The sequence below is a fragment of the Sander vitreus genome, chromosome 13 (assembly GCF_031162955.1).
Source record: "Sander vitreus isolate 19-12246 chromosome 13, sanVit1, whole genome shotgun sequence".
Classification (NCBI taxonomy): Eukaryota; Metazoa; Chordata; class Actinopteri; order Perciformes; family Percidae; genus Sander; species Sander vitreus.
In genome coordinates, this window is record NC_135867.1 from 27,917,392 (window position 1) to 27,942,112 (window position 24,721).

The 24,721-nt window shown below is 39.8% G+C and overlaps 1 protein-coding gene across 1 annotated transcript in view; it reads left to right on the forward strand.

Annotated features, from left to right (window-relative positions):
- Positions 1–24,721, forward strand: part of opcml (opioid binding protein/cell adhesion molecule-like) — a 206,163-nt gene that overhangs the window by 115,695 nt on the left and 65,747 nt on the right. Inside the window, exon 3 of the mRNA XM_078266315.1 lies at positions 20,754–20,879. Coding sequence (XP_078122441.1) covers positions 20,754–20,879 — 126 coding nt within the window. The remainder of the gene's footprint in view (positions 1–20,753; positions 20,880–24,721) is intronic.

Sequence of the window (24,721 nt, forward strand, 5' to 3'; positions counted from 1 at the left end):
TCAAATTATACGGTGACGGCGGTTTTGGGGCTTAAAAATGCAAAAAAGTGAAACCACCCTCCAGAGTGGAAATTTCCCGTCTAAAGGGTAAAAACGCAAAGGTCTGAAGACAGCGGTGTGGAGAGAGACGAGAAAAAGGCGTTCAGGTAGTCTGTTGGTACGGAGTAGGCTACAGAAATTATAGGCTCCTGTTATCTTAAAATATTCTATTTTTAATGTAATGGCTCAATAGTTAAATGATTTCGACAATGTGAATAAGGTTGTTATAGTTCGATGACCATATGTAGGCTGTTCATTTGAGCCAGAGTAGGCTACAACGTTGCGGATGAAGAGAAAAAGAGAGAGCGAGTGGCAGCGGCCAGCGGGCAGAGGGGGGACTGCTTCAGCCTCCTCTGCCTGCTGGCCGCTGCCACTGAAGGGCTGCGAGGCTCAGGATATTGGTAGTGCTCCCGTGGGTGCTGTGCTGTGGCTCATCACGGTCGACTGTGTCGTCATCATCAGACAAACATGCAACTCCACCTCCTCGTCTGTCCAGACTAAATTGTCAGCTTTTGTTGTTCGCTTCGACATGTTTTGGTTTTGTGCTACTAAGGAGAGAAGTAGAAGGAAGGTTCTACTCAGGCGTGCGGACTTGGTGGTGTTGTGTGGCAGTGCCACCTAGCCGCCTGGCCCCCAAAACTCTCGTCTAAACGCGGAATAAAAAGTGACGCCACGTTTTCCCTTCAGCTCATTTACGTCTAAACATAAGAACAGTTTCAGCATAAGCACTGGCTGGGAAGCTTTCACATTCAAAGAATGTGACTCCATGTTTGGATTCCTCGTGGATTCCGATTGCAACATTCAAACTCCAGTTTCAGTATCAGCACTTTCTTCAGTACAGTTTGAGAGCAAAGAGAAGAGGCCTTGCAATATACAGTATTATTCTTGCCACGTACAGTATAGTGGTTGTACAGTTTAATGCCCTTTAAGTGTCCAAATGCCTGGAATTCTAATCAGAATTCACAGGATGAACTGTTTGTATAGCTGGATAGAGTGCTCAAAGAAACAAGGCTGCTTGCCTGATGAACTGAGCCAGTAGTTCTGGTACTGGATATTTTTGATACATCTTAATATTCACTTCAATTCAATTTTGTCATTGATACAATGTGCAGGCACATATGTAACGAAATGTAGGTCATTGCTTTCCAACAAACAGTGCACATACACAGTAGATTAAAATAAAAATGTACTATTTTGTCAATTTACTTGTGTGAATGGCATAGTATGTATTAAACTGCAGTAACATGAGGAGGAAGGGGCAGAGGGGAGGAACCAGGTTCAGATGGGTGACAGCTTGGGGGAATAATATGGCTTCCTCCTCTGCAAGTTAATATGTTTAGCCTCACCAACAGTGCTGCAACACATTGCCAACATTGGTTCAGATCATCAGGGGGCCTCTGCATGGCCAACACACATTTGCTCTGGTGGGAAACACTTTGATTCACGTCCATTTTAGGGCATCCATTCGAGAGAAACCTTGACGAGATATGGCATCTCCTCAACAGAATGCCAGTGCACCGTGATATGAAGGCAAGAGTAATTCAATTCAATTATAAAATATTCTAAACGGACTACAGTATTATCCTCTTTAGTTTCGTCAAGTGTAATGATGTGGCTCTGTGTTTTTATGATTAGGACCCAAGCCCTCTCTGCCATAAAGAGAACAAGAAGAGAGAAAGCATCGGTCCTTCCAATCCAGTGCACACTGGTCTAATAAGCTGCAGGGCTCATTATAGAGTAGAGGGAAGCTTCTCCCTTTCTCGTAAAATGCTAGTAATGAGGCATTTGAAATATTCCACAACATTAGGATAACTGAAATTGGAGAGTAAGCCCTTTAAGCTATGCTTGTGTAACACATTTAAAAGTGTTCGTTCTTCCTGAGGCTGGTGGGAGATTTTCACTTTCAATTTCTCACCTACTGAGCTCGATGGACATTTGGCCTGGGATGCACTGTTTTCATTTTCCTGTTTGGTACAATGTGCGCATGATGAGCACATGTGGAGACCAGACCACATGCAACCAGCTTTCTTGGCTTTCATTCAAATACATGATTTGATGTTTTAAATGCAAGATTACTGTGTGTACTATAAATCATTTGCTCTGAGACATTTTTACATCTCATCCTGCAGTTTGTATCACCCTTAGGCCTAATTTTGGAATATATACTCATCACTCCACCTGATTTTGCTCAGATGTTTTCAGCGTCAAAACTGCAAGATGGGTAGTCAGTCTGTTTAGTCTTAAAAGTAAGCCCTGTTTAAGCTGAGGTAACCCGTTGCTAAGGAGATTATCTACTGTTTTTTAGGCGTGAAGCAGCTTAGCCATACACCCCTCTGGACAGGAAGCCAGTCCTTTGCAGGGGCTCATCTATCTTTTAACAGAAACTGGCAAGCAGAGAAGCATTTGCTCCCTTTTTTAATTTTTCACTAAGACTGAACCTAAAGTATCCCAGTATCCCAGCATTAGGGCATACACTGATCAGCTTTTGTTGTTGATCTCCCTCTAAGATAAGTAATCTGTTCAAATTTGGTACACCAGGCCAGCTGGCAAATTTTTCTGTTGGTTTGAAACTGTTATTTCCTGGACAGACTTATTTATTTATTTATTTTTTTGGGGGGGGGGGGGTCATGAATATCTTCCTCAGCATGTACCCAAACAGATAGGAAAACAGCCAGGAATATTAGTTCTAGAGAAGATCTTGGCCAAAAATTAGACACTAATGAGAGTGGTATCAATCTTCTCAACTTGACAACAAGGCAAATATGTGAGTTTCTCAAAATGTCAAACTCTTCTTAGTCTCGCTTTGCCAGACCCTCCTCCAAAGTGTGCTGGAGGAGAGTATGGCTACTCGACATAACATTTGGGGATGGGAGGAAAACGTGCTCTGGTTTATTGGTATTTCTTTAAACCAATCACAATCGTCTTGTCGTCAAGGATATAGACTAAACTATTCTAAACTAATTAAGTTGGGAAGCAGGTGGATGTGAATTCATGGGAGGCTAGAAACACATTTGGCCTAAGGTTGTAATCTCTTAAATTACTTCAGCAGTCTTTGGTCAAGCATTCTCATCTGAGAACATACTGAAGGAACAGTGTTTGCACCTTATGGTCATTGCAGTGCTTTAAAATGCCCTTACCTACCTTGGCCATTATACAGTATAGCCATGCATTGTACAGTGGATTGATTGGATGGTAGAATCTCATCAGTTGACTTTACACATGCTGCTGCATTAGCAAACGTTTGAACTGCCAACTTTCCAAACATCAGTGGTGTACATACTGTCTCCTCAATGAAATATCAACAGTCCACCGTCATCAGACAAAAAGTTCTATTGAACTAAAATCCTTAATGGCAAGAACCAAGGTATCGGTGGATTCAGAGTGAAAGCTGTGCCCTGGTACAGATCATCAGATCAAACCAAACAAGATAGAACTTGTCTTACCTTGCTCTGGAATCAGTGATGCACTTACTGCAGCAGGGATCTGCAGCACAGAGGATGTGGACTGGATTTAAGGAAAACACAGCAAATATTTTAACCTGAGCAAATCCAGTACATACATATCTGGGGTCTCATTTATAAAACTGTGCGTAGGATCCTTACTATAAGTGTACGTACGCCCAAAAGTCCAAAATGGCGTATGCCGGAAAAAAGTCAGATTTATAAAACCGTGTGTACGCACACCTTTAAGCAATGTTCCCTTTATAAATCAGAGATTACCTACAAGCGTGCGTACGTGGATCAGCCTCTTATCCCGCCCTGTGCACACCCATTTTTAACCATAAATAGTCAATGCAAAGCACCTCGTGAATGCTGATCAGTGTATGAATGACACTGGCAGTTGTTAGATCAAATCAAGATGATTGGCGGAGAAAAAGCAAAAAATTTCTCAGACGTTCAGGAATTGCTGCAAATTGAATTATAATTTCGGCCTGTTCTTGCACAGTTTAGGGAAACCTGATCTATAATGTATTAATAATACGTCCAAAACGGCAGGCATTACGGCATTATTATATTCGATATACCAGACGTATATAATAAGATTTAACAGAACTATATATTATATCCAAACAAGCCTTAGTGATAAAGTTGAAGATTATATATAATATTCATAAAAAAAAACACTTAGCTGTCTGACATGTCCCTCTGGAAACAGACAGTTGCCCCCAGAGTGGCGAGGACCTGTATTTGGACCGGGATGGCACGGTTCCGGCGCGATGCCCTCTCTACTGGACCCAATTCAGTACATAGATCCAAGAGCACAGCTTTAGGGAATCAAAATCGGCATATTAGCTAGTCATCGTCGCTAGTCTCTTTCTCTCCTGATTCTTCCATGGGGGTTAGTCCTCCTTCAGGGCCAGCAGTGTCATCATGCAGCATTACGCACGGGTTCACCGCAGAATTTATATGTTCACAACATATTGTGATTGTTAACACCTTACCAAAATGACAGCATTAACTTGTGGTATCCCCCACCCCGAGATACAATTTGATGACGAAAGTGTAATAGGCAAACACACTTTTCTTCATGCAGGTTTTGCAAACAGTATTAAAGTTCGGACTGATAACGAGGACTTTAAGTGTAACGATTGCACGAGAGCTTAACGGCTGTATTTTCAGACTTTGACATTTGATGATATATGCACAGTATTAAAGACAGATATTTAGTTATTTACACTGTGTTCTGCTGTTATCTAATGCTAGGGTATTTGATGCTATCCTGTATTCCATGCAGTCGGGCCATCTCCTCCTCCTGCGCTCCGTAGCGGACAATGTGACGGCGAGACAGCGCCGATTAAACATTAAGAACAATGTTTTATTTAAGATTTGAGTTGGAGGTTTTTATGGAACAATCATCACTCAGTACAAGCGCAAACAACGCTGCTAGATTTAATCTTCATGGTAACGTGGATGATATGGAGTGAAAAAATGTGCGTGAGGCATCAATACTTGAAAATGAATGAAAAAGTAATCGTTATTCCCATTTACTTTCTGCAGTCTGACTTCTGTTCACCACCTCACCATCTGCGTCGCCAATTCCTATTTTGTCTCTAAAATGTGCGTACGCATGGGTCAGAGTTTGCGTGGAGGACCGCACATTTTTCAGTTTTTTATAAATCACAACCTTTGCGTGGGAAGTGCCGTACGCACATTTTCAGCCCCGTTTTGTGCGTACGCCACGTTTACAAATGAGACCCCTGATCTTATAAACATCTCGCCAAAGGATTGCATTTCAAAATTAGCCAGCTGGCTAACACTGACACATTTACAGAGATGTTGATTAATAATGTGTTATCCTTATAAATAAAGAAATGGAATGAAATATCGTTAGTCATGCATATCTTTTTGTGCACATGGACACATGGATGGAAAGGCAGATTGTTCTCTAACCACTCCAATCTTTGTCGGATTTTCATTCAATTGCAACTTCGTTTTTACATTTTACCCTAACCTGGAGTCCAAATACTGTGGCCAGGTGTCTGCAGTTTTAGATGAAACACTATTGGGTCAATCTACTACTTTCAAACTTGAGATGGTGAATACTAGGGATGAAACAAATGTAACTGAAATTATTTGGCCGGTTTTTATTATATTCAGCTTAGGCCAAGAATTTCAATTTTGGTGTATCCCTAATGGATACTCTTTGTGCCTGTTTTCTATTTCTTGTTCTAACTTCATGTCTTATAACTTCCCTGTCAGCATTCAAAACTATCAAAACTGCTCATATTGTACATTGCCTTAGACAAAAAGCACATGCCAAATGGATGAAAGTAAATGTAAAAGCAAAAGACTTTCTTTTGAAAATAAATAAATGTAAAAGGCCTACACAGTTAGGAAGAGCATGTTATGTATCTATACATGCAAGTGGCACCACATCTCAAATATCCTTCATTTTTATTAACAGACTATGAAATTAAATAGAGTTGTGAGCTGGAGCTGGGAGCCACATTAGACGGTTTTGATGTTCACATATTGCCTCTGGTTTGCCTGTAGCCATTGAGAAGAATGCTTGCTGGAGCCAAAATCTGATACGTTCTCACTGTCCAGGGCTCAACATTACGGCCCTGGCATTTACAAATTCTTATTTCTGGCTACTTGGGATGTTTATCCATTATATAAATTACACTCACTGTAAATATGTGGCTAGCTCAGAATGTAAAAGAGAAGTATCATATTGTATACCCCATCCACATCCCATTGATTTATCCCATTGTTGGGCCCATAGTTGGAGAGTAAAGCATCTGTTCAGCCTGAAAAATTTATTATTGGATTATATGAAGGATAATTTGCATGACCTTTATGAGATGTAACCAGAGCAAACAACTCATCAGTGAATCCAGACTCATCCTTTATAAGGGATTAGACCTGATCCTTTGTATACATGATGAGAATATAGAGATGTTCTTTTAAAGTCTTGTTGTGTTGGATGAATGTATGATCCTGGTCTTCCTGCGTCTGTGACCTGCCAGCGACATCATCTTTGTGGGAGATTGGGAGTAGATCTATCTGATGCCCTTTTTGCTTCTAGGCTCAATCAAACAGGAATTGAAAAAAATAAGGGCATCACCTTCCACTCTGATGATATCAAACACCTAACAAGGGGAATGGCCTCCTTGTCTTTGTAATTGCTTCAATTATCATTATCATTGTCATGCTACCAGACAAGTTCTGAACTGTGGGCCTTTTTCTGTTATAAGAGATCTCCAGTTCTATAATGTTGGGAAGGAGGTGGATATCTTCACTGTTTGAGTTTTGTTTGGAATTGGGAAGGCAAGAAAGACCATTGGCTGAAGTTTGTGAAACTACTCTTGGATTTCTTTGTCAGTCTGTGGTTTAAACATCGTCAACTTGGAAAATTAGGACATAATGAAGGAACACTGTTTTATGGTATACTCACTAAAATGGCCTTGCTTTACTTGGCCATTATAGCCATGTAGTGTATGGTAGGATAGTAGCTATTGATTGTTTTAGTAATCAAGTATTCTACAGATTATTCCGTTGATTATTCAAGTAATCAGATACACATACTTTTGCTGTAGTAAAAAGCAATAGTAAATATTCAAAAGAGTGCTTTGCTTTTAAGAAAAAGCAACATTGTTATTGTTTAAATTGCATACAATAATATCTGTCTAAAAGTGTTCAAAATGCTGTCTGTGAACTGACGAAGCTGTCCATATGACTCTGTGATTTACTGAAAAAGGGATGAATTAATAATAATTATATGTATCACCAGGCAAATGGCGCCAGTTGAAAGTCGGCAAAGTGTACCTTTAGATGCTAGCGTTAATGTTACCTTGTAACTGGTCCGCTCCGTGGAACAGATGAGTAACGTTAGACTGGATGTATAAGACACACTGTACAGAGTTTGAAATGATCCTAAACTTTGGACACTTTGTAGTTTTCTCTCGCCTGTCTCTTCTCTTAGCCCCCAACTATTTTGGCTCTCTTTCTCCATTTTGTAATATGCATGTTTCTCAAAAAAATATACAACCATCAGCAAAAATAAAGTTTGTGGCAAAAAATCATCTATACAGACTGCAGATGCAATGTCAAGGGTGTGGTTAAGATAGAATAAAGATTGAAAACAATATTTCTTTGTTTGAATTGTTGTTTGTGCGCCCTGCCTTCACGTGCTTGGAGAAACTGCAGAATATATTCAAAATGTGCTGCAAGATAGTCTCTTGATGCTCTGCAGGATGCATTACATTTTAATTTGGCACAAACCTTAAAATCTGTTGTGTGAAAATATGACTGCAGGCATGAAAAGACAGCAGGCAAGAATGCAGATTGGAAGAGACTGTGAACATGGGATAGAAGAGAAAATTAGAGAAAATTCTATCTCGATCGTGGTTACTCTGTCTCTTTCCATTTCTAAAGTGAACATTCACATTACACTGCCACTCATTTAATTTGTAGGCTGACTGGGCATGTTGTGAATATAAGCCATGCTGCGTGAGATTCATATGATGCACTCTTCTCTGTAAAATCAACCTCATAGTACATTTACCAGTCACCAGTTTCAAGTGATTATTAGTTTATGGATAGCATTTTAAAGTATGCCATTCGATTTCAGATAGACAAACGCATCATATGGGAATATTCCATTTCTTTCAATGCACCGAAGAAGACACTGCAGTACATTTTCTGTCAAACTGATGTTTTACCTTTTGTGCTTGTTAATCAGATCATGTGACATCTAAGCTGGCAGTTTCTCAAACAACATAAGGAAATCAATTTCTTATATTATGCTGAAACACTTTGACATGTTCGATCACCTGGGGCCTCATAACAAAAACTTCTGAAAACTTCTGGAATCCTATTTTATCTCACTTTAGGATGACATTTAATCTATGTATTACAGAAACCTGTTTCCAACTGCATTTAGGAAAAATAGGTCGTACGTTATCTTACAGAACCATCCTAACGTAGAGATTTCCCGAGTGAGGAATCCTAAATTAGGATGGCATAGACCCTGTCCTGAATCAAAAAATAACATATAATAACTGCCAAAAAAGGGCAGCAGCACTGTTGTTAGGTCTACATGGAACAACATGATCACCGAAATATAATGACTGAAAGGCTACTCAAACTTTATGATGATGCTTTTAATTTCCCCGACCATGTATTTGTGGTTATATATCGACTGACAAGATGATTCATTTTGACTTTGATCGACGTGCTACGTCCGGCTCTGGAAAGGCCTACAAGCAGGCATGGGGCTCTGTCAGTGATCGTACAGATAACAAATGCACTTTGTTTTTTCACTAAGAGTGAGGATGCAGATCAGCCTTCCGGTACATTCTGAACAAAGATACAGGCATGGCAGAACGAGTGCTGATGGAAGAATTACATTTACAGTTCTAGTTAGGATTTCTTAAGTTAAGATAAGATAGGCGGACTGAGATAGGATAGGACACAGCCATGAGTTCAGGAGTTGCTTCTCTAATAGGAAGATAGGATTTTTCCTAAATAATACAGCCTAGGTAATACAGCCTCCGGTAAAAGTAAAAATGAAAATGTTAAATTAAATCTAAGTTGCCATCTATTTATCTCCACAGCGTCCTTTAATCTTCCGCCAGGCAGCGTAAGACACGTTCATATCTTATTTATTTGGCTGGACCTCTTCACATCTCCTCCCCATTTTCGCTGCTTCACACTTTATTTGCTTACTTGCATGGTTAAAGAAAATAAAACCGTCTTAAAATTCATCCATGAATAAAACCAACCGCATTCAGATTCTAACAACATATTTCCGTTTTATGCTGGTTAGGATAGGAACTTCTCCAAGTCAGGCCTTGTTTGTGGTAGTGGACATCTTCTACTTTTACTAAAGTAAAGATGTCTCTGGTTATTTGTACTTTTACTTAAGTACTGAGATTCAGTACTTCCTCCACCATTGCAATGTACAAGTCATCTGCGACTCCGACAACCATCTGTTGAAGACGGTCTCCCGCTTCCCAGGAGGTGCACAGGAAGTGTCATGTCCTTATATGGGAATTTGCGGGGCATTTTCTTATGCTAATTAAGAACAACTGGCACGCACTTTCAGTTAAGAAGACGTGGGATTCATCAATCCTAAGAACACAGGTGCGAACAATTCAGCTGTTTAACAATACGTCATGAATCCGACGTAGACTTTTCTTAGGGACTTTCTTTAGAACATATTTAAGAGAAAACTTAGGAAGATATTGGTGAATGAGGCCCAATGCTATGTTTGATCATGCTATGTATTTTGATCAACATATCAAATCGTTGACACGTACATGTTTCCTCCAATTCAGAAATACTGCCAAACTCTGGTCTGTTGTATCACAATCTGAGCTTGAGATGATCATTCACACTTTTATATCAGCCCGGCTAGACTACTGTGATTCCCTTCACCTTCACCTGCGTCAACAAGTCAACTCTGGACCGTCTACAACTGGTCCAGAACGCTGCACAAAGTCCAGCAGGACGACTCCAATCACTCCCATCCTATCCTCTTTACATAGTTCAGGAACCATTTTAAGATTTTTGTTCTGACATATACAGTAGAGCCTTGGTCAGGCACCTGTGTACACCTCTGATTACCTCCATCCTTTTATTATCAGTAGGTCACTCAGGTCTTCTGACCAGGGATGAATGGTTGTCCCTCACGCTCGGCTAAAAACAAAAGGGGCCTTTGAAGTAGTGGCTCCGACACTGTGGAACACGCTTCTAATTGTCATACTCTCTGTGGTCCCTGTTTGTCTGTCTGTGCTTTTAATAAGCAGCTGATGTTTCTACTTTTGTTTTTACATTTTACTTTACTTATTTTTTCCATTATATAATTCTTTTCTTTTTTTTATTGCTTGTTCTTTTGATTTTGGTCTTAATTTTTTTTTAACAATGTTACTCTTGTGAAGCACTTTGTGACTCTGTTCTGTAAAAGGTGATATATTAAATAAACTTTTTTATTATTACTATTTTTATTTGAAATGGTCGTGATTCTTCCCCTCCACAAAATGGTAGATTTCCATGATCAACTTCTTCTCTTCTGAAGGCTGTTTTTAGCAAACTAATTCAGCTGGCACATACAAAGACGGGCTAAAGAAACATTTTCAAAGGCTTCCAGCTATTTAAGTGAGTGAGCTGGGTTAGCATGAATAGTGTATGGGGAGGAAGGAGGAGAAAGGCTATGATGAAGAACTCTCCTACTGCGATGTTGTCAGCTCTTATACTCGGCATCTGAAAAGTGAAATCTATGGCTTTCATATCATCTAGTTGTACAAGAGAAAATAACTACATAGACCTGAGAAATATATGCTCACAGGTTGGAAGTGCATACACCAGGAAATACTGAAAAAAGGTACGAGAGGCCAGCTCATCAATAAAATGATCACATGGCTTGAAGTCTGGACTTGTAAATACAAGGCATAAAAGACCCAGCTATCTCAGCCAGCATGTGCATGGTGCTTTTTCTCATGGTGATCACAAGGTAATATATTGATGCACTGCATCACACTTTTCCATTTGGATTCACTTCAGTGCTGCTGTCATTACTTTGGACCAGATCCTGGAACATAAGATGCAATGGGTCCCAAATGAAAAGCTGCCTTTGAACAGAGAAAGCTTGGAAGTTTGAAGGCAGGTGTCACCACTTGTGCCTTCTACCAGCCAGTGGGAAAACTAACCTAGTTTTACTTTCCACCTCACCAAAGCATGAGCAGCCCCACCCCCCCCACACACACACACACACACACACACACACACACACACACACACACACACACTTCCCAAGCTGGAATCTTTGGATCCCTTTCTTGTTCCTTCTCTTGGAGTTGGGTGTGCCTCTGAATTAACAATAACCAGTGACAAGAACACTGAATGTTACGGAGATATCTGTCACCGATGTCTGTTGAAAAAAAAAGTCAGTGACAGTTATTCCTTTGATGTTTCAGTCGCATAGTAATTTGTTATGAAAGAAGAGTTAGCATCTATTATAGATTTGGTGAATGTTGGCACAGGAGCAGAGGCTTTGATGTTGGGAGATGTCAAAAGTTCAGGCTCACCCTAATACAATCCTGAGCCAGGCTTCTTTTCTTCATTTCATCACATGCTTTTTAATCATATCTAAAATCACATAGTTTTTTCATGTGGCATTTTCTGTTTTAAAATGCCCATATTATGAAAAAAATCACTTTTTCTGGGATTTGGAGTGTAATTTACAAAGACCCAACAATTCCAGTAATTCCCCCATGAGCAAGGATTTAGTGCGACAGTGGTGAGAAAAACTCCCTTTTAGGAAGAAACCTCGGTGATGAGAAAAACTTCTTTTAGGAAGAAACCTGGGAAAGACCCTGGCTCTTGGTAGGCGGTGTCTGACGTTGCCGATTGGGTGTGAGATGAACAGTGGCAATAACAATCACAGTAAAGATAATGTAACAGTGACTAGAAATAGTAGTCGTAGTAATTCATGGCATATCAGGGCACTGCAGGGCGTTACAGGATTTTGCATGGCACGGCAGAGCATAGCAGGACGTAGCAGGACGCAGCAGGCTGCAGCAGGACACAGCAGGACGCTGCAGAGCGTAGCAGGGTGTAGCAGGGCATAGCAGGGAGTGAAGCAGGACCACGGCGACAGCTGTAACCATGATTTTGGTTGGATTTTGAGCTAGATGATGTGATCCTTACCTAGCTACTGCGCATGCGCGCCTCCCAACAAAGATGAGATAGAAGTGTGATGCCTCACTCTGTAGCTAAAACAGAGACCTGAACACACAGGGTGAAAAGAGGAGCTGCAGCAATGTGCAGTACAGCAAATATATGGTGTTTTTTGAAAATTAAACCATGTAAACCTATTCTGGTACAACCTCAAAATACAATTATGAACCTGAAAATGAGCAGAATATGGCCACTTTAAATAAAAAGCTATGATCACAATGATGCTGTGCTTCAGAGTGCATATTGTTCTGCTGAATACTGTTAAACTGATCTGAGTTGAACTGAAAATCACTAAAACCGCAGCCTATTGTGGCTGTTTACATGGATGTATTGAATGAATAAGAAATGTGTTGTGTTTGAGAATGTGTTGCTTTGTGAATGCACTGAGTACACTACCATGGTGGCAATGGGAACAATGGGAATGTCAAGAAATAAAACGAGTAGTCGGTCTTCTATATTACCTTATTGCAAGCTTCCAAAACTTCAACAATATAACAGGAACCCTTTTTTTTTTTTTTTTAAAAGATGATTTTTTGGGCGTTTCTGCCTTTAATTGATGAAAGGGGAGAGAGTGGGGAAAGACTTGCAGGAAAGTGCCACAATTTGGATTCAAACCCTGTGCCTCTGCGTTGAGGCGCTCGCTCTACCAGGTAAGCTACAAGGGCGCCCCCCTTGATATTAGGTGCGATGGAGAGGGTGGACAGCTTCAAGTAACTTGGTGTCCACTAGAGTTGGGCATCCCTTGATTTTAACAATTCTGATTCCAATTCCGATTTTTCCTTTCGATGGAGTTAAAATGGGTCACATGCTTATTCCTCAGATAAGAGGAAAATGTTATTTTGATTCAATGGTGATTTCCAGTTTTACGACGATTCCAATAAAGAAACGATTCCATTGTAATTGTAATTTTTGAAACGATGCCAAGTTAGAACCGGTTCTCAATGCCCAATCCTAGAGTCCACATCCCTGAGGGTCTGACCAGGGCACTGCATACTGACTCAGTGGTGAAAAAAGCAAGACAGAGACTGTTTGTCCTCAGACACCTGAGGAGGTTCCAGGCATCCCCTCAAATACATCGGAATTTCTACTCCTGCTTCATTGAAAGCGTCCGGGAACATCACTGCCTGGTACAGAAACAACAACGAACAGGACTGCAAGGGTCTGCAGAGAGTAGTTTGTTCAGTTGATCAATCAATCAATCATTTATTAATGCAAAATTGAAATCAGCCAATCACGTGGCAGCAACTCAATGCATTTAGACATGGTAGATATGGTCATGACGATCTGCTGAAACCAAGCATCAGAATGGGGAAGAGAGGTGATTTAAGTGATCTTGAATGTGGCATGGTTTTTGGTTTGAGTATTTCAGAAATGCTGAATTGCTGGAATTTTCATGCACAATCATCTCTAGAGAATGGTCTGAAAAGAAAAACAATACCCATTAAGCAGCAGTTATCTGGGAAAAAATGCCTTGTTGATTGTGTGGGTGATATTTTCTTGGCACACTTTTGGTCCCTTGAGTAACATTTGAGCATCGTTTAAACACCACAGCCTACATGAGTATTTGTCAGAGATGGGGACTAGAGTCTGAGACTCAGACTTGAGTCGCACTTAAATCGCACAAACAGCTAACTTCAGACTTGACTCGGACTCGAGCTTCGAGACTCGTCAACAACCTGTTTTCATGCAATTATTGGTTTTTAAATCTAAATGTATTCATGTATTTCTATTTTCCTTTATTGGCGCATATACGTTGGGGAAACGTATGACGAGCTGTATGTCCCCTGCCCTTTGCCATAATGTGCAACGCATGCGCTATGCCTTATCTGTGCGCACTCACATATCAAAAAATGCATTGCCGATGGCGACCCAAATCCTCTCGGAGTTGTGCCTTTTGTCGTTAGTTTTGCTTTCAATAACTTGGTAAACAGTGGCAGTAAGAGAACAGCTACATGCAAGGTGTGTGGCACCAAGATAAATGATGCCGGATCAACAACGTAGGACTTCATCAGGCATCTCAAAATGCACCCAGATAGGTCAGTCACTCACACGCTAATGTGAAAGAGACGTTACATTTAGCATATATCGTCACAGGTAACAAGCTAACCATCGCAAAGTGTTGTGCTAATGCTGGGAACAGGCACATTGTATCTTATAGTTAGTAGTTGCTGAGGCTCAGACATCCATGGCGCACAGGAGGCGGGACGCACATATCCATCTCCCCAGGAACAAACGCTGTGTCGGGGGGGCAAACTCATGTGATGCGTAATTGATCCGGTGGATGATTTGTAGGCTATTAAGATTTCCACATCGACATTAGAAATTTTTTTGAGTGAAAGAGACATTACATTTAGCATATATCACCACAGGCTAACCATCGCAAAGTGTTGTGCTAATGCTGGGAACAGGCACATTGTATCTTTATAGTTGTATCCATATGACGTGACAGACTTATGTTAATATTTCACCAGGTCCGAGGTCTAGAGGGATGTGTTCAGTAGACCCCATAAAGTTATCCTACAACTGATGTTGATACTGGACTGTCTGGATGGAGCTACAGGACATGCTTTGAATTCATAAGATTTAACAATACAATACAATAGGCCCGATACAATAGAGACAGATCAGATGGCCAAAAACTTGAGACTTGACTTGGACTTGTGGCAAAAGACTTGAGACTTGACTTGAACTTCCAAAAAATGACTTGTGAACATCTCAGGTATTTGTTGCTGTCCATGTCCATCCCTTTAAGTGTACCCAGCTTCTTATCCAACTGGTTTCTTAAAGTTCGCTGTACTCAAATATATAAATGTATAACACTACTTCCTAACTTTGGAGGCAGAACTTGTGTTATTGCTATCTTAGCTTAAATAAAGGATCTGTGTCCCAACCGGCAGCGGCAGATGGCCGCCCACTAAGAGTCAGTGTTGCTGCCTGTTTTCCTCGCCACTGTCACACCAAATGCTTGCTCTTGGGGGGAAATTGTCTGTAAAGTGTCCTGAGAAAACTCCTGTTGTGATTTGACACTATAAATAAAATTGAATTGAATTGAATACCTCTTTCACAAGTGGCTGTGGGTAGTGGGGGGCTATGTTGTTGCTTAGCCTACTTTGAAAACTGAAAACTTGAATTGTTCTGACCCTTCAAACACAATCTCTTGAATTTCTTTCTAATTTTCATGAGGAAAAGTTGGAGCTTAAAGATGCCCCACATACAGTATGTCACCATTGCATGGTCTGACTGGGGAATTGCCATGAATGTATAAATGCTATTCTAACAGACAACAGTGTGCAGTATCGTAACAATGCTTACTATACCATTGCGTTCTTGTGCCCTGCTGATAACGACACATTCCTCACATTTCTGCCCTGTATCTACTCATCTCTCTGTGAATGAACCATATTTTACCAGCACAATGACGGTTGACATTAGACATTTTGTATTACAAGAAATACAATCACATCAGTCAAGCCGTGATGTTTAATAAACACACAGAGAAAGCATACTTTTCCTCTTTGGGAAGCCTCCTGATTCCATTTTCTAATTAACTGCTAGCGGAAACACCTTGGCTGTACCGACATGAAGAGTGACGGGTCGTGGCCCCCAGTCACATCCACCACCAACCCCAGTGGCTGGGGAGCTGTGATTTTAATCACCTGGCCACTGGCATTATCAAGCTGGAGGACCCGTCACCTACTCTGCACACAGATGCTTGTTCATTCATCTCTACCGGAGGTCAATGGGTCTGAGAAAGTGATGCCTGCTGCGTCCTTCTGCTTTCCCTATTTAGAGCCTCTTAAAGGCGCCACATGTGGCATTTTGCCCTCAATGAATCATTACCACATCAGCTCTGTGGTGTTAGTCTAATTGCTATAAACGGAAGACGATTGTGGAAGCCTCTTCGTCGCATTTTGCCACCAGGTTTTGCAGAAAATCTATTGGAACGCTTTATAGCTATGGCCTTGGTTCATGGAACATGTTAGAAGCTGGTTCTACTTTGCACATAATACACACCACCTTTTACAGTATTCAATATAGTTTGAAATTCACATTAGGTGACATTTTGGCTGTTAAGGGACTGTGGTTTGCTCTTAGGGGCATCTGTGTCTGGATATCTCACCGCCTCTCTCTACTGTCGGCAGAGATCCAACAGCCTGTAATTCCTATTTTTTGTATAAACTTACAGCCAAGTGAGGACCCAGACACCTCCAATTTAGAAGTTGTTTGTGTAGCTGGAGGACAAAGGCTGATATACAACAGCATATGGACAAAATAATCGGTGATATAATATCGCTGTTGAAATCCCCCGCCTACATGACAGCTGTTAGCACCTAACTTTACACTAGCTACTTCCATTAAGCATATAACCACAGACATCAGCTGCTCTCCTGTTCCAGTTGGTTGCATTAGATACATTGTAGGAGCTTTCGGTGGTCTGATATGTTTTTAGTTTGCATGTACAGAGACTATGGTTCAACAGAATGTCTCCAGACAGGAATTTGTTCAGAGAACAATTGATGTTCTTGTTCAAGAAACAACAACTATTATATACCAGACCACAATTTCTTCAAAGAAATAACATTAAGATAAATTGCCTTATAATTACTAAGGATTGATGTTTAAGATATATCTTTGGTTAAGGTGTTGCAGTTTTCAGGAACAAGTTAAAAACAGCCATTTTTTACATATTGATTTGACGTTGTTGATCATGAAAGAGACAGAGAGAAAATGACACATTTCAAATGGACTTGGACCAGAAGCGTATTTCCTTTTAGGATGGATTCATAATGCTATTTTGGTATCCACCACGCTTCATTTTCCATTTTTCTTAAGCTTAATGATCAAAAGAGCCTGCCATGGTTTTCTTCTATCCTCTGAATATCTGTATTATATTAACCTTTAAACTCTTCCAGTCGTAACTGATATTAAAAATGCAGGTGAGATAATGTGCCCTACAACATCAGACACATTTTTAGGTGACATACACAAAAAAGACACTTGCATTGACTTGGGTTTCTGTGTATTTAGTTTCCACACAGCACAGAGAAAATAATAGGGGCAGAAAACTATTGGTTGATTATGCAAGCAGCTCATAAAGTCTGATAACTATGTTTAGGCAGCAACTGGAAGTAATCATCGCAAGAGCAAACAAGGAAGCGAGGCGTCAAAATATAAGTGCCTAATTCTGCAGAAGGCTTGTTGGTGTGGATTAGAGGATGGATACCCGAACCGAGCCTGTCGGGGGGGCCGGGCTGGGTTCGGACAGATATTTAGAAATGATGTTTGGGTTCGGGTCGGGCTCGGTCACTTCAACATGATAAGGCATTGAACATTTTAAATTAAACAGCTTATTAATGTGCGCTTGTTGCCCCGTGTGTGATGATGCCTCATCTGTTGACATTTCCGAATGCCTTCCTACAGTTGCTTAATAAAAGCTTTCCACACAAACAAACGTACATGTGTCATTACTATGAGAAAACATAAGTATCTTAATGCCTGTTGGACACGGGCCGGGCTCAGACAGAAAAATGCGGCCCGATCCCCACTCTAGTGTGGATGGGTCAAACAAACACAGGACTTTCACTCAGGACGCCGGGGTTTGTGTCCCATGTGAAACCAAAAGTTATCTGTCATTTTGAAATCAACTGAGTTGATTGATGAGTTTTACAGACATTAGTTGGTGACGCAATGATGTCCTTGATGTTATGTCCTTGGTGATGGTGGTGCAGTGGATATGACACATGCCTTTGGTGTGCAAGACCTGGGTTTGAGTCCCACTGTGATACATCAACCAATGTGTCCCTGAGTAAGACACTTAACCCCTAGTTGCTCCAGAGGTATGCATCCTCTGACATATATAGCAATTGTAAGTTGCGTTGGATAAAAGTGTCAGCTAAATGACATGTAATCATTTTACGTGACTCATTTTAGGCCAAAAAGGTTTTACTAAAACTACGTATTTGTGTTGCCTAAACTCAACTAGTTCTGTCTCACAATGTTTACTATGTGTAAATAGAACACATGAATACAGTCAAATGATTAATCTGCTGTAGTAAATAGAACAATTGTATGTGTCATTTTGGGAGTCTTTGGATATCGAGCTATAATTTCATTTAGGTATGAGGATGTGTTGGCCAGACGGCTGTGTACCATCTCGCCAACAATAAGCTGTGTGCCACATCATGTGCAATTTGCCAAACTGTTACACTTTTATCAACTTTCACCACTTCAAAAGAAAGAAGCCGTGCATTGCACTTTTCCAAAGTGAATATTTTATGTCCACTTCCTGGAAACTTCTTATTGACTTTTCATGTAAAAAAAGATGCTGACACTTTGGAAAAAGTGAGACAACAAAGCCTAACCTTTTTAAATTACAGCTTGCTTTATAAATGTTGTAAATTTGTGTGTACTGTGTATATCTACAGTGAGCATATGAGTATGTAGATGCAACCCAGTATCATAGATGTTATATAGATATACTGTACATTAGATGATATTTCTAAAACCATGTATCTGTGTATATCAAGCAGATTCAAAGGATGGGATGAAGGCAAAATAGCTAGCCAGCATTTAAAGCAGTTCATAATAATGGCTGAACTGAGCACTGATCTTTGTCATTTTATGGAATGAGTGTTGCATGTAATACTCCTTTCAAAATACAATTTATTTTGTCATTAGTTCTGTTTGTGAATGGGTGCATCCTGAAGGTTTTAATGTCTGAGGAGAAATGGAGAATCAGATACAAGTAATTACCTAAAGGGTATAGCCCTTTTAATTTGAGCTAAAAAAAAATATATAGTTATGATGGGTTGCAAATAGAGAACATGGTGTGTAAAACACGGAATAGTCCTTCATTTGTTTACCTGAATCATATAGTGAATTATGTGATACTGGTTATAAATATGTTATAAACTATAGGTTCCATGTCAAGTTTTTGGGTGGCATTTAGAGAACCAGGCTGCACGCACAAATGAACCAATTGAGCTGGCTTTAGCCATGCATGCTAATTGAATGGGTAAATGTAAAGGTCAATGGGATGCATGGTATCATATCACTCCAGCCCCGATCCCCTGGCACAGACCACACATCATTCATGACTTTTTTATTGATATTCAAAATGTGGAAGAATATCATTAATAATTATATTGGATGTATTACTTGGAATACATGACTATCATATCATTATGTTTTAAACTATTTTAATGAAGTAATAAGCTGTCTTAATCATAATTGAAGCTAAAACTTTAACATTATAATTATAATTAGAGAGTTATGTGATCAATTGACAGCAAGATAACATTAGCTTATTAGTCCTGAAGGGAATATGACAACTGCTCTGAAATAAGTCCCATTGATTTACTTAATACCATGCAGGAATAAAATACCCCAACCAGCATTACAAATATAACATTGAGCATGTTTTATTTTTCAACACTTGTCAGAGTAGTGCTCATTCATTTAGTGCATTAAGAAGTGGAGACCAGTACCTTTACTTATGCACAGAATATGTTTGAAGGTGATCTATTATATAGCATTTTCAGGTTCATACTTGATGTGATGAAGTGATGGTATTCTGACGCAGCCATCACTGGAAAAGTGCTTCTAATATCCTTCACTGGTGTCCGTCCAGAGATCTGATTGTCCATTTCTTTAACTGTCTATGGTTAATTTACCCCGAGCCGAGAGTAGAACAAACTGTTGAAAACATAGCGTTCACAACAGTTGGAAATCTGAATGTTTTAGCTCTCTGAAATATGTTTACCTCATTATTTGAAGCTTTGGCCACGTTTAACATGAAAATCCGACATTATAACATTATAGATATGACAGAAAATATGGAAAAGCATAATAGTTCACCTTTAAAAAAAGAAGTTATATGGCCAGTGTTGTAGTCTAGTTACCTTAATTTCCTATTCATGTACATTCACTTATTATGCTCATTGCTGGTTGGTTCTACTGTAACACTACTTCTATTTCTAAGCCCCAAAGATTCAAAATAATTTTCTTTTTATTCATGATTTTTTAAAGCTAAACTACACTGCAGAGGATGCTATGTGGATTTTCCTCAACGAAAGCATGTCTTGTCTGTTGCAATAATGGTCTTTTACTTAAAGTCACCATTACTGAGTTAAATTACAGTGAAAAAGGATAACGTCTGACCTTTGATTTGATGCTACAATCTCACAGCGTACACCTAATCAAGAAACCCGACACACACAAACACACACACAAACACACAGATCAATCTGGTCCAGTCAGAGAGATGAAATCAGGTATTACTCCAAATCAGTCTGATGCTTGTCTAATGAGCAGTGTGGCAAAGACACATGATGAAGAAAATCAATCATGTATAACAGCACAGTGAGCCAGAGAATTGTCAGATTTGTCAGCGAATTTCATGCTAATTGAGTCCCCAACCCGGGGTTATTTTTAACCTCATCACTGTTCTGATCACGTGGAATAGCGAGCCCTTTGCTCACGTGTCATTAATTAAGCTCAAACCATCAATCCTGATTTTCTTTCTCCCCTCAGTACCCGCCAGGATCACTAACATATCGAAGGACATCGCAGTGAATGAGGGCAGCAACGTCAATCTTATGTGTCTGGCAGTCGGTCGACCTGAGGCCAACATCATATGGAAGCACCATTCGCCAAGAGGTAAGAAACAAGGTTTTTTATTTCTATTTTGTTTATTAAAGCTGTCTGTAATGTGTTATGTAAAATGTATTTGGTATTTGGTAATCCAGAAGTTCTCATGTTCTGATTTGGATTCCTATGTGCAGTTACATACTGTACATGAAAGAGGAAAACAGTCTTTTTGTAACTATAAATTCCAGTGCAGCTTGGATTTGGTAGTTGGCGGGGAAGGTACGGAATCAGATGTTAAGATTTATTTTCTGATTCTAACCAAATGTTATTTTGTGCATTGCTATGTTATATATCAAATCACTAGCTACTATCATAGCGATTCTTATGTCACGATAGGATATTATTGCAATTTTAAACATATGGCAATATTCTGCCATAAATATTGCAGGGTTCTCAAGTTTTATCAAATATTTGGAGTGTGATCACATGTGTCAGGGGAGGAGCCATCCCTATATTTGCCACAGCACCATTTTCAGTGTCATAATGGATGTCAGCGTTCTGAGTAAATGTAGTATTATTGCTTTAAATTATGTAATTTGAAATAAAATGAAAAAATGCATATTTTGTCCTTCCCTTACCCTCTAATATTACCTTTTTCCCAACTGCAACTTTTTTCCCAAATGATGTCCCCAAAAGGAAACTTCTGTCAACATCTAAGACGATCCATGTTCATCTCACTTCAATTTAATGCTGCAAAATGGGATTGTCAAGCAGACAAACTGAGCAACACATATATAATAATAGATCGATACTTGGCGTCTGTGTATCGATACAGTATTGCCACAGAAAATATCGATTCCCCCCCCCCCCCCCAACCCCTAGTAACTATGTAATGTGGATATTTAAGAAAGTTTTCATCATTTTCTTTTCAACCTGTCAAAGGTAATTTCAGAAATTTCACAAAACAAATGTGTCACGCAACACAGCAACAGCATTACCTCAGTGTAAAGGTGACTGAACCACTCCTCCCACACACACCTCCAACACATGCTTCACATCAATATTCGCCTACGTGCAGAACAGCCATTCACCTCCAGCGGCATATGAATTTGTGTTAACATAACCACGAGAGGATTCATGATGAAAAATGCCTGGCTTTAATCTATTGACTAAGGCCTTGTTTTCTTTTCAACTTGGTGGATTGGAGGGTTTGGAACTGCACAACCTGTGGCCTGACAGGACCCAACAATCAACCATGATTTGGCTGGAGGCACCTCCCAGCCTGAAGGAGAGCCAAGCAAGCCGCTCTGTGCTCCTGTATGTGTGTGCATGCATGTGTGTTCTGTGTTCTAATTGTGTCGGCTCCACGCTTCCCACTGAGCATTAGGCACTGTGAGTCATGTGCTGCTTTCTCTATAGGATCAGATGTTCAGCCTCCAACATGACATGAATGCTTACAGCCCAGCTGTTCCTCTCTTATTCCCCCATTTTCTAGAGCCAGCAGAATTGGGTTCTCGCAGCCCAGTGTCTCTCCACCACCGCCATCCACAACATTTCCAACCCTTCCCTTATTGGTTCCACCCAATATTTACTCTGAATATCATGATTTGCACACAACCTTTTTGGTTGAAGTATGAATTGTAATCACATTCAAAAGGGACAACTTTAATGACACAGACCCATCAAGCCAGATGGTGCCATTAACACTGACTGTATACTTAGTAACACCCCTCTGGGGTCTGAGTTCAATTTAATGCTTTTACTACACATAGAATTTGGTACTTGTTTAGCACTTAAAAGCTAATAATACCCCCTCTAATATTGCTATATCTCTCTCCGATACAAGCTACTACAAGCAACCAATGTGTCGCCAATGAAGGCTGATAAAAGTTGCATTGCGTAATGCCCTTTTAATGCAATCTTCTTGTTTAGTGCCAACACAGCTTTCAGTGCAAGCTCAGATTTTGTTCACAAAATAATAAGAAGAAGAGAAACTGGTGGATAGGCATTGTACAAATAAAAGAAGACACACTAATACTACATATTTTGTTACAGACACTGTCAATGTTTTTTTTTCTTTTGTTTTACAAGATGAAAATAGAAAATGTGTCAATAGGTGATCATGTAGTTTGAAATTGCACCAATAGTAGAAAGAAAGTCACTCATCACTACCAACCCTGAGCTGATGCACAGCAGCAAGAGCAGTGAATCAATAGAAAGTAATCAAAGTAATATAGAGGCATGATGTTTATGTATGTGTGTATGTGTTATTGTCAACAGGGAAAATAATGGGTTATCTTCTCTGACATTTGTCTGAGTTGCACTAATGAAAAGAGAGACTGTGTGGGGAGATGTTTGGGCAGCACAAGAAAATTCTCTCTGGCAGTCAGAATCGTACTTTTTTTTTTCCTGCACAGTGGCATTTTCCTGACTTGCTCCTCACCGTTTGCTTTTCATGTTTGTCACCAGCGATAATGGACTGTTCCCTCAGAGGATAGTGTTTGGGTCTGTTAGTACAGCACTAAAGAGAGCCGTCTTCTCCCTGAGTTAAACCGCATTTCCAGAAAATGTGCTATGTGACTGCCTTCCCATTTGATAGTTGTTTTTCAATGGCATATCATTTAAAATGTTCACCCTCATACGGTGTCAGGAACATGAGCAAATGTGCTGGAGCAGTTGATGATGCAGAAAGATGCCTTACCTGTCACTATGGAAATGACAAGTGACATGAGAAAATTGGCTCCGGCGAACATGGAAGAATTATGGAAATACGGAAATAATAAAGTTGCACTGCCTAATTTGAGCCTGAAGTTTGTTAACACAATCTAAACTGAGTTAGTGTCAGATTCCTTGTCACTGTTTAATATGAATCTTGTTTCCATTGCACTGTTGAATGAAGGGAGACTCTGAAGCCTCTACAGTATAAGCCAATCAATCCTCCAATACCTATGGTGACAGGAGTAAGAGTTGTGCTGTGACTAGCAGCCCATAAATGTGTAGCCTCTATGCTTGTTCACTTGATGTCAATTTAAGTCTCACCTTTATTTTGTGCACTGCAAGACTCAGTCCATTTCAACTCAGTGGGGACTACATCAATTATTCAGCAGTGTCCACTGAATCTCTGGCTGCTGGCCACTAAAAGGATTAGAAGATATATGGTTAGGGGAAAAACAGTTTATTTAGGGGACAATGCAATATGGATTCGTTCGACCCATTAAGGCTCATTAAAGTGGACAGGCTGTGGATGTACACTCTCTCAGATGTCAGTCTGTGCCTTTCCTTTTGAAATTAACTTTGAAAGATGGCTGTATTTTGTGCTGTCTTTTAGAAGTGCTGTGACTGAGCGCTATCTGTTGTCTCTACATATTATCACAAAAGAAACAACAAACTGGGATGTGAAACCCATATAATATGTCATATGGTTTGTCACAATTCAGATACTTGCGTGAGTACACTTGCATGTAGTACACTGTGTACCCTATGTACTCATGTGTAGAGCATACATTTTGACAGGGTCATGTTATGCCATTATGCTCTGACTGGAAATGACTCTTCTTCTTCTTCTTCTTCTTCTTCTTCTTCTTTTATCTTCTCTTTTTTTCTTTTCTTTTTTTAACAATGTTTTCATTTAAATAGAATTTTTTAGATCAATTTTTTATTATTTTTATATTTTTGAACATACAGAACATACAAATGAACAAGAACAAAAACCCTCTGGAAAACAAAACAAACAAATAAGCAAAAAAAATAAATCACACCTTGTCTAGTCACTCTCCTCTACTTCTTGTGATGCTGAGGTCATTAGGACTGATGTTTGTGCTGCTGTGTTTTTCCATAGGTCTATAGTCGAGGACTTGGCCTTGTTAATCCTTGCTGTAGAGAGCTCAAGCATAACTATGTCTAGGAAATAC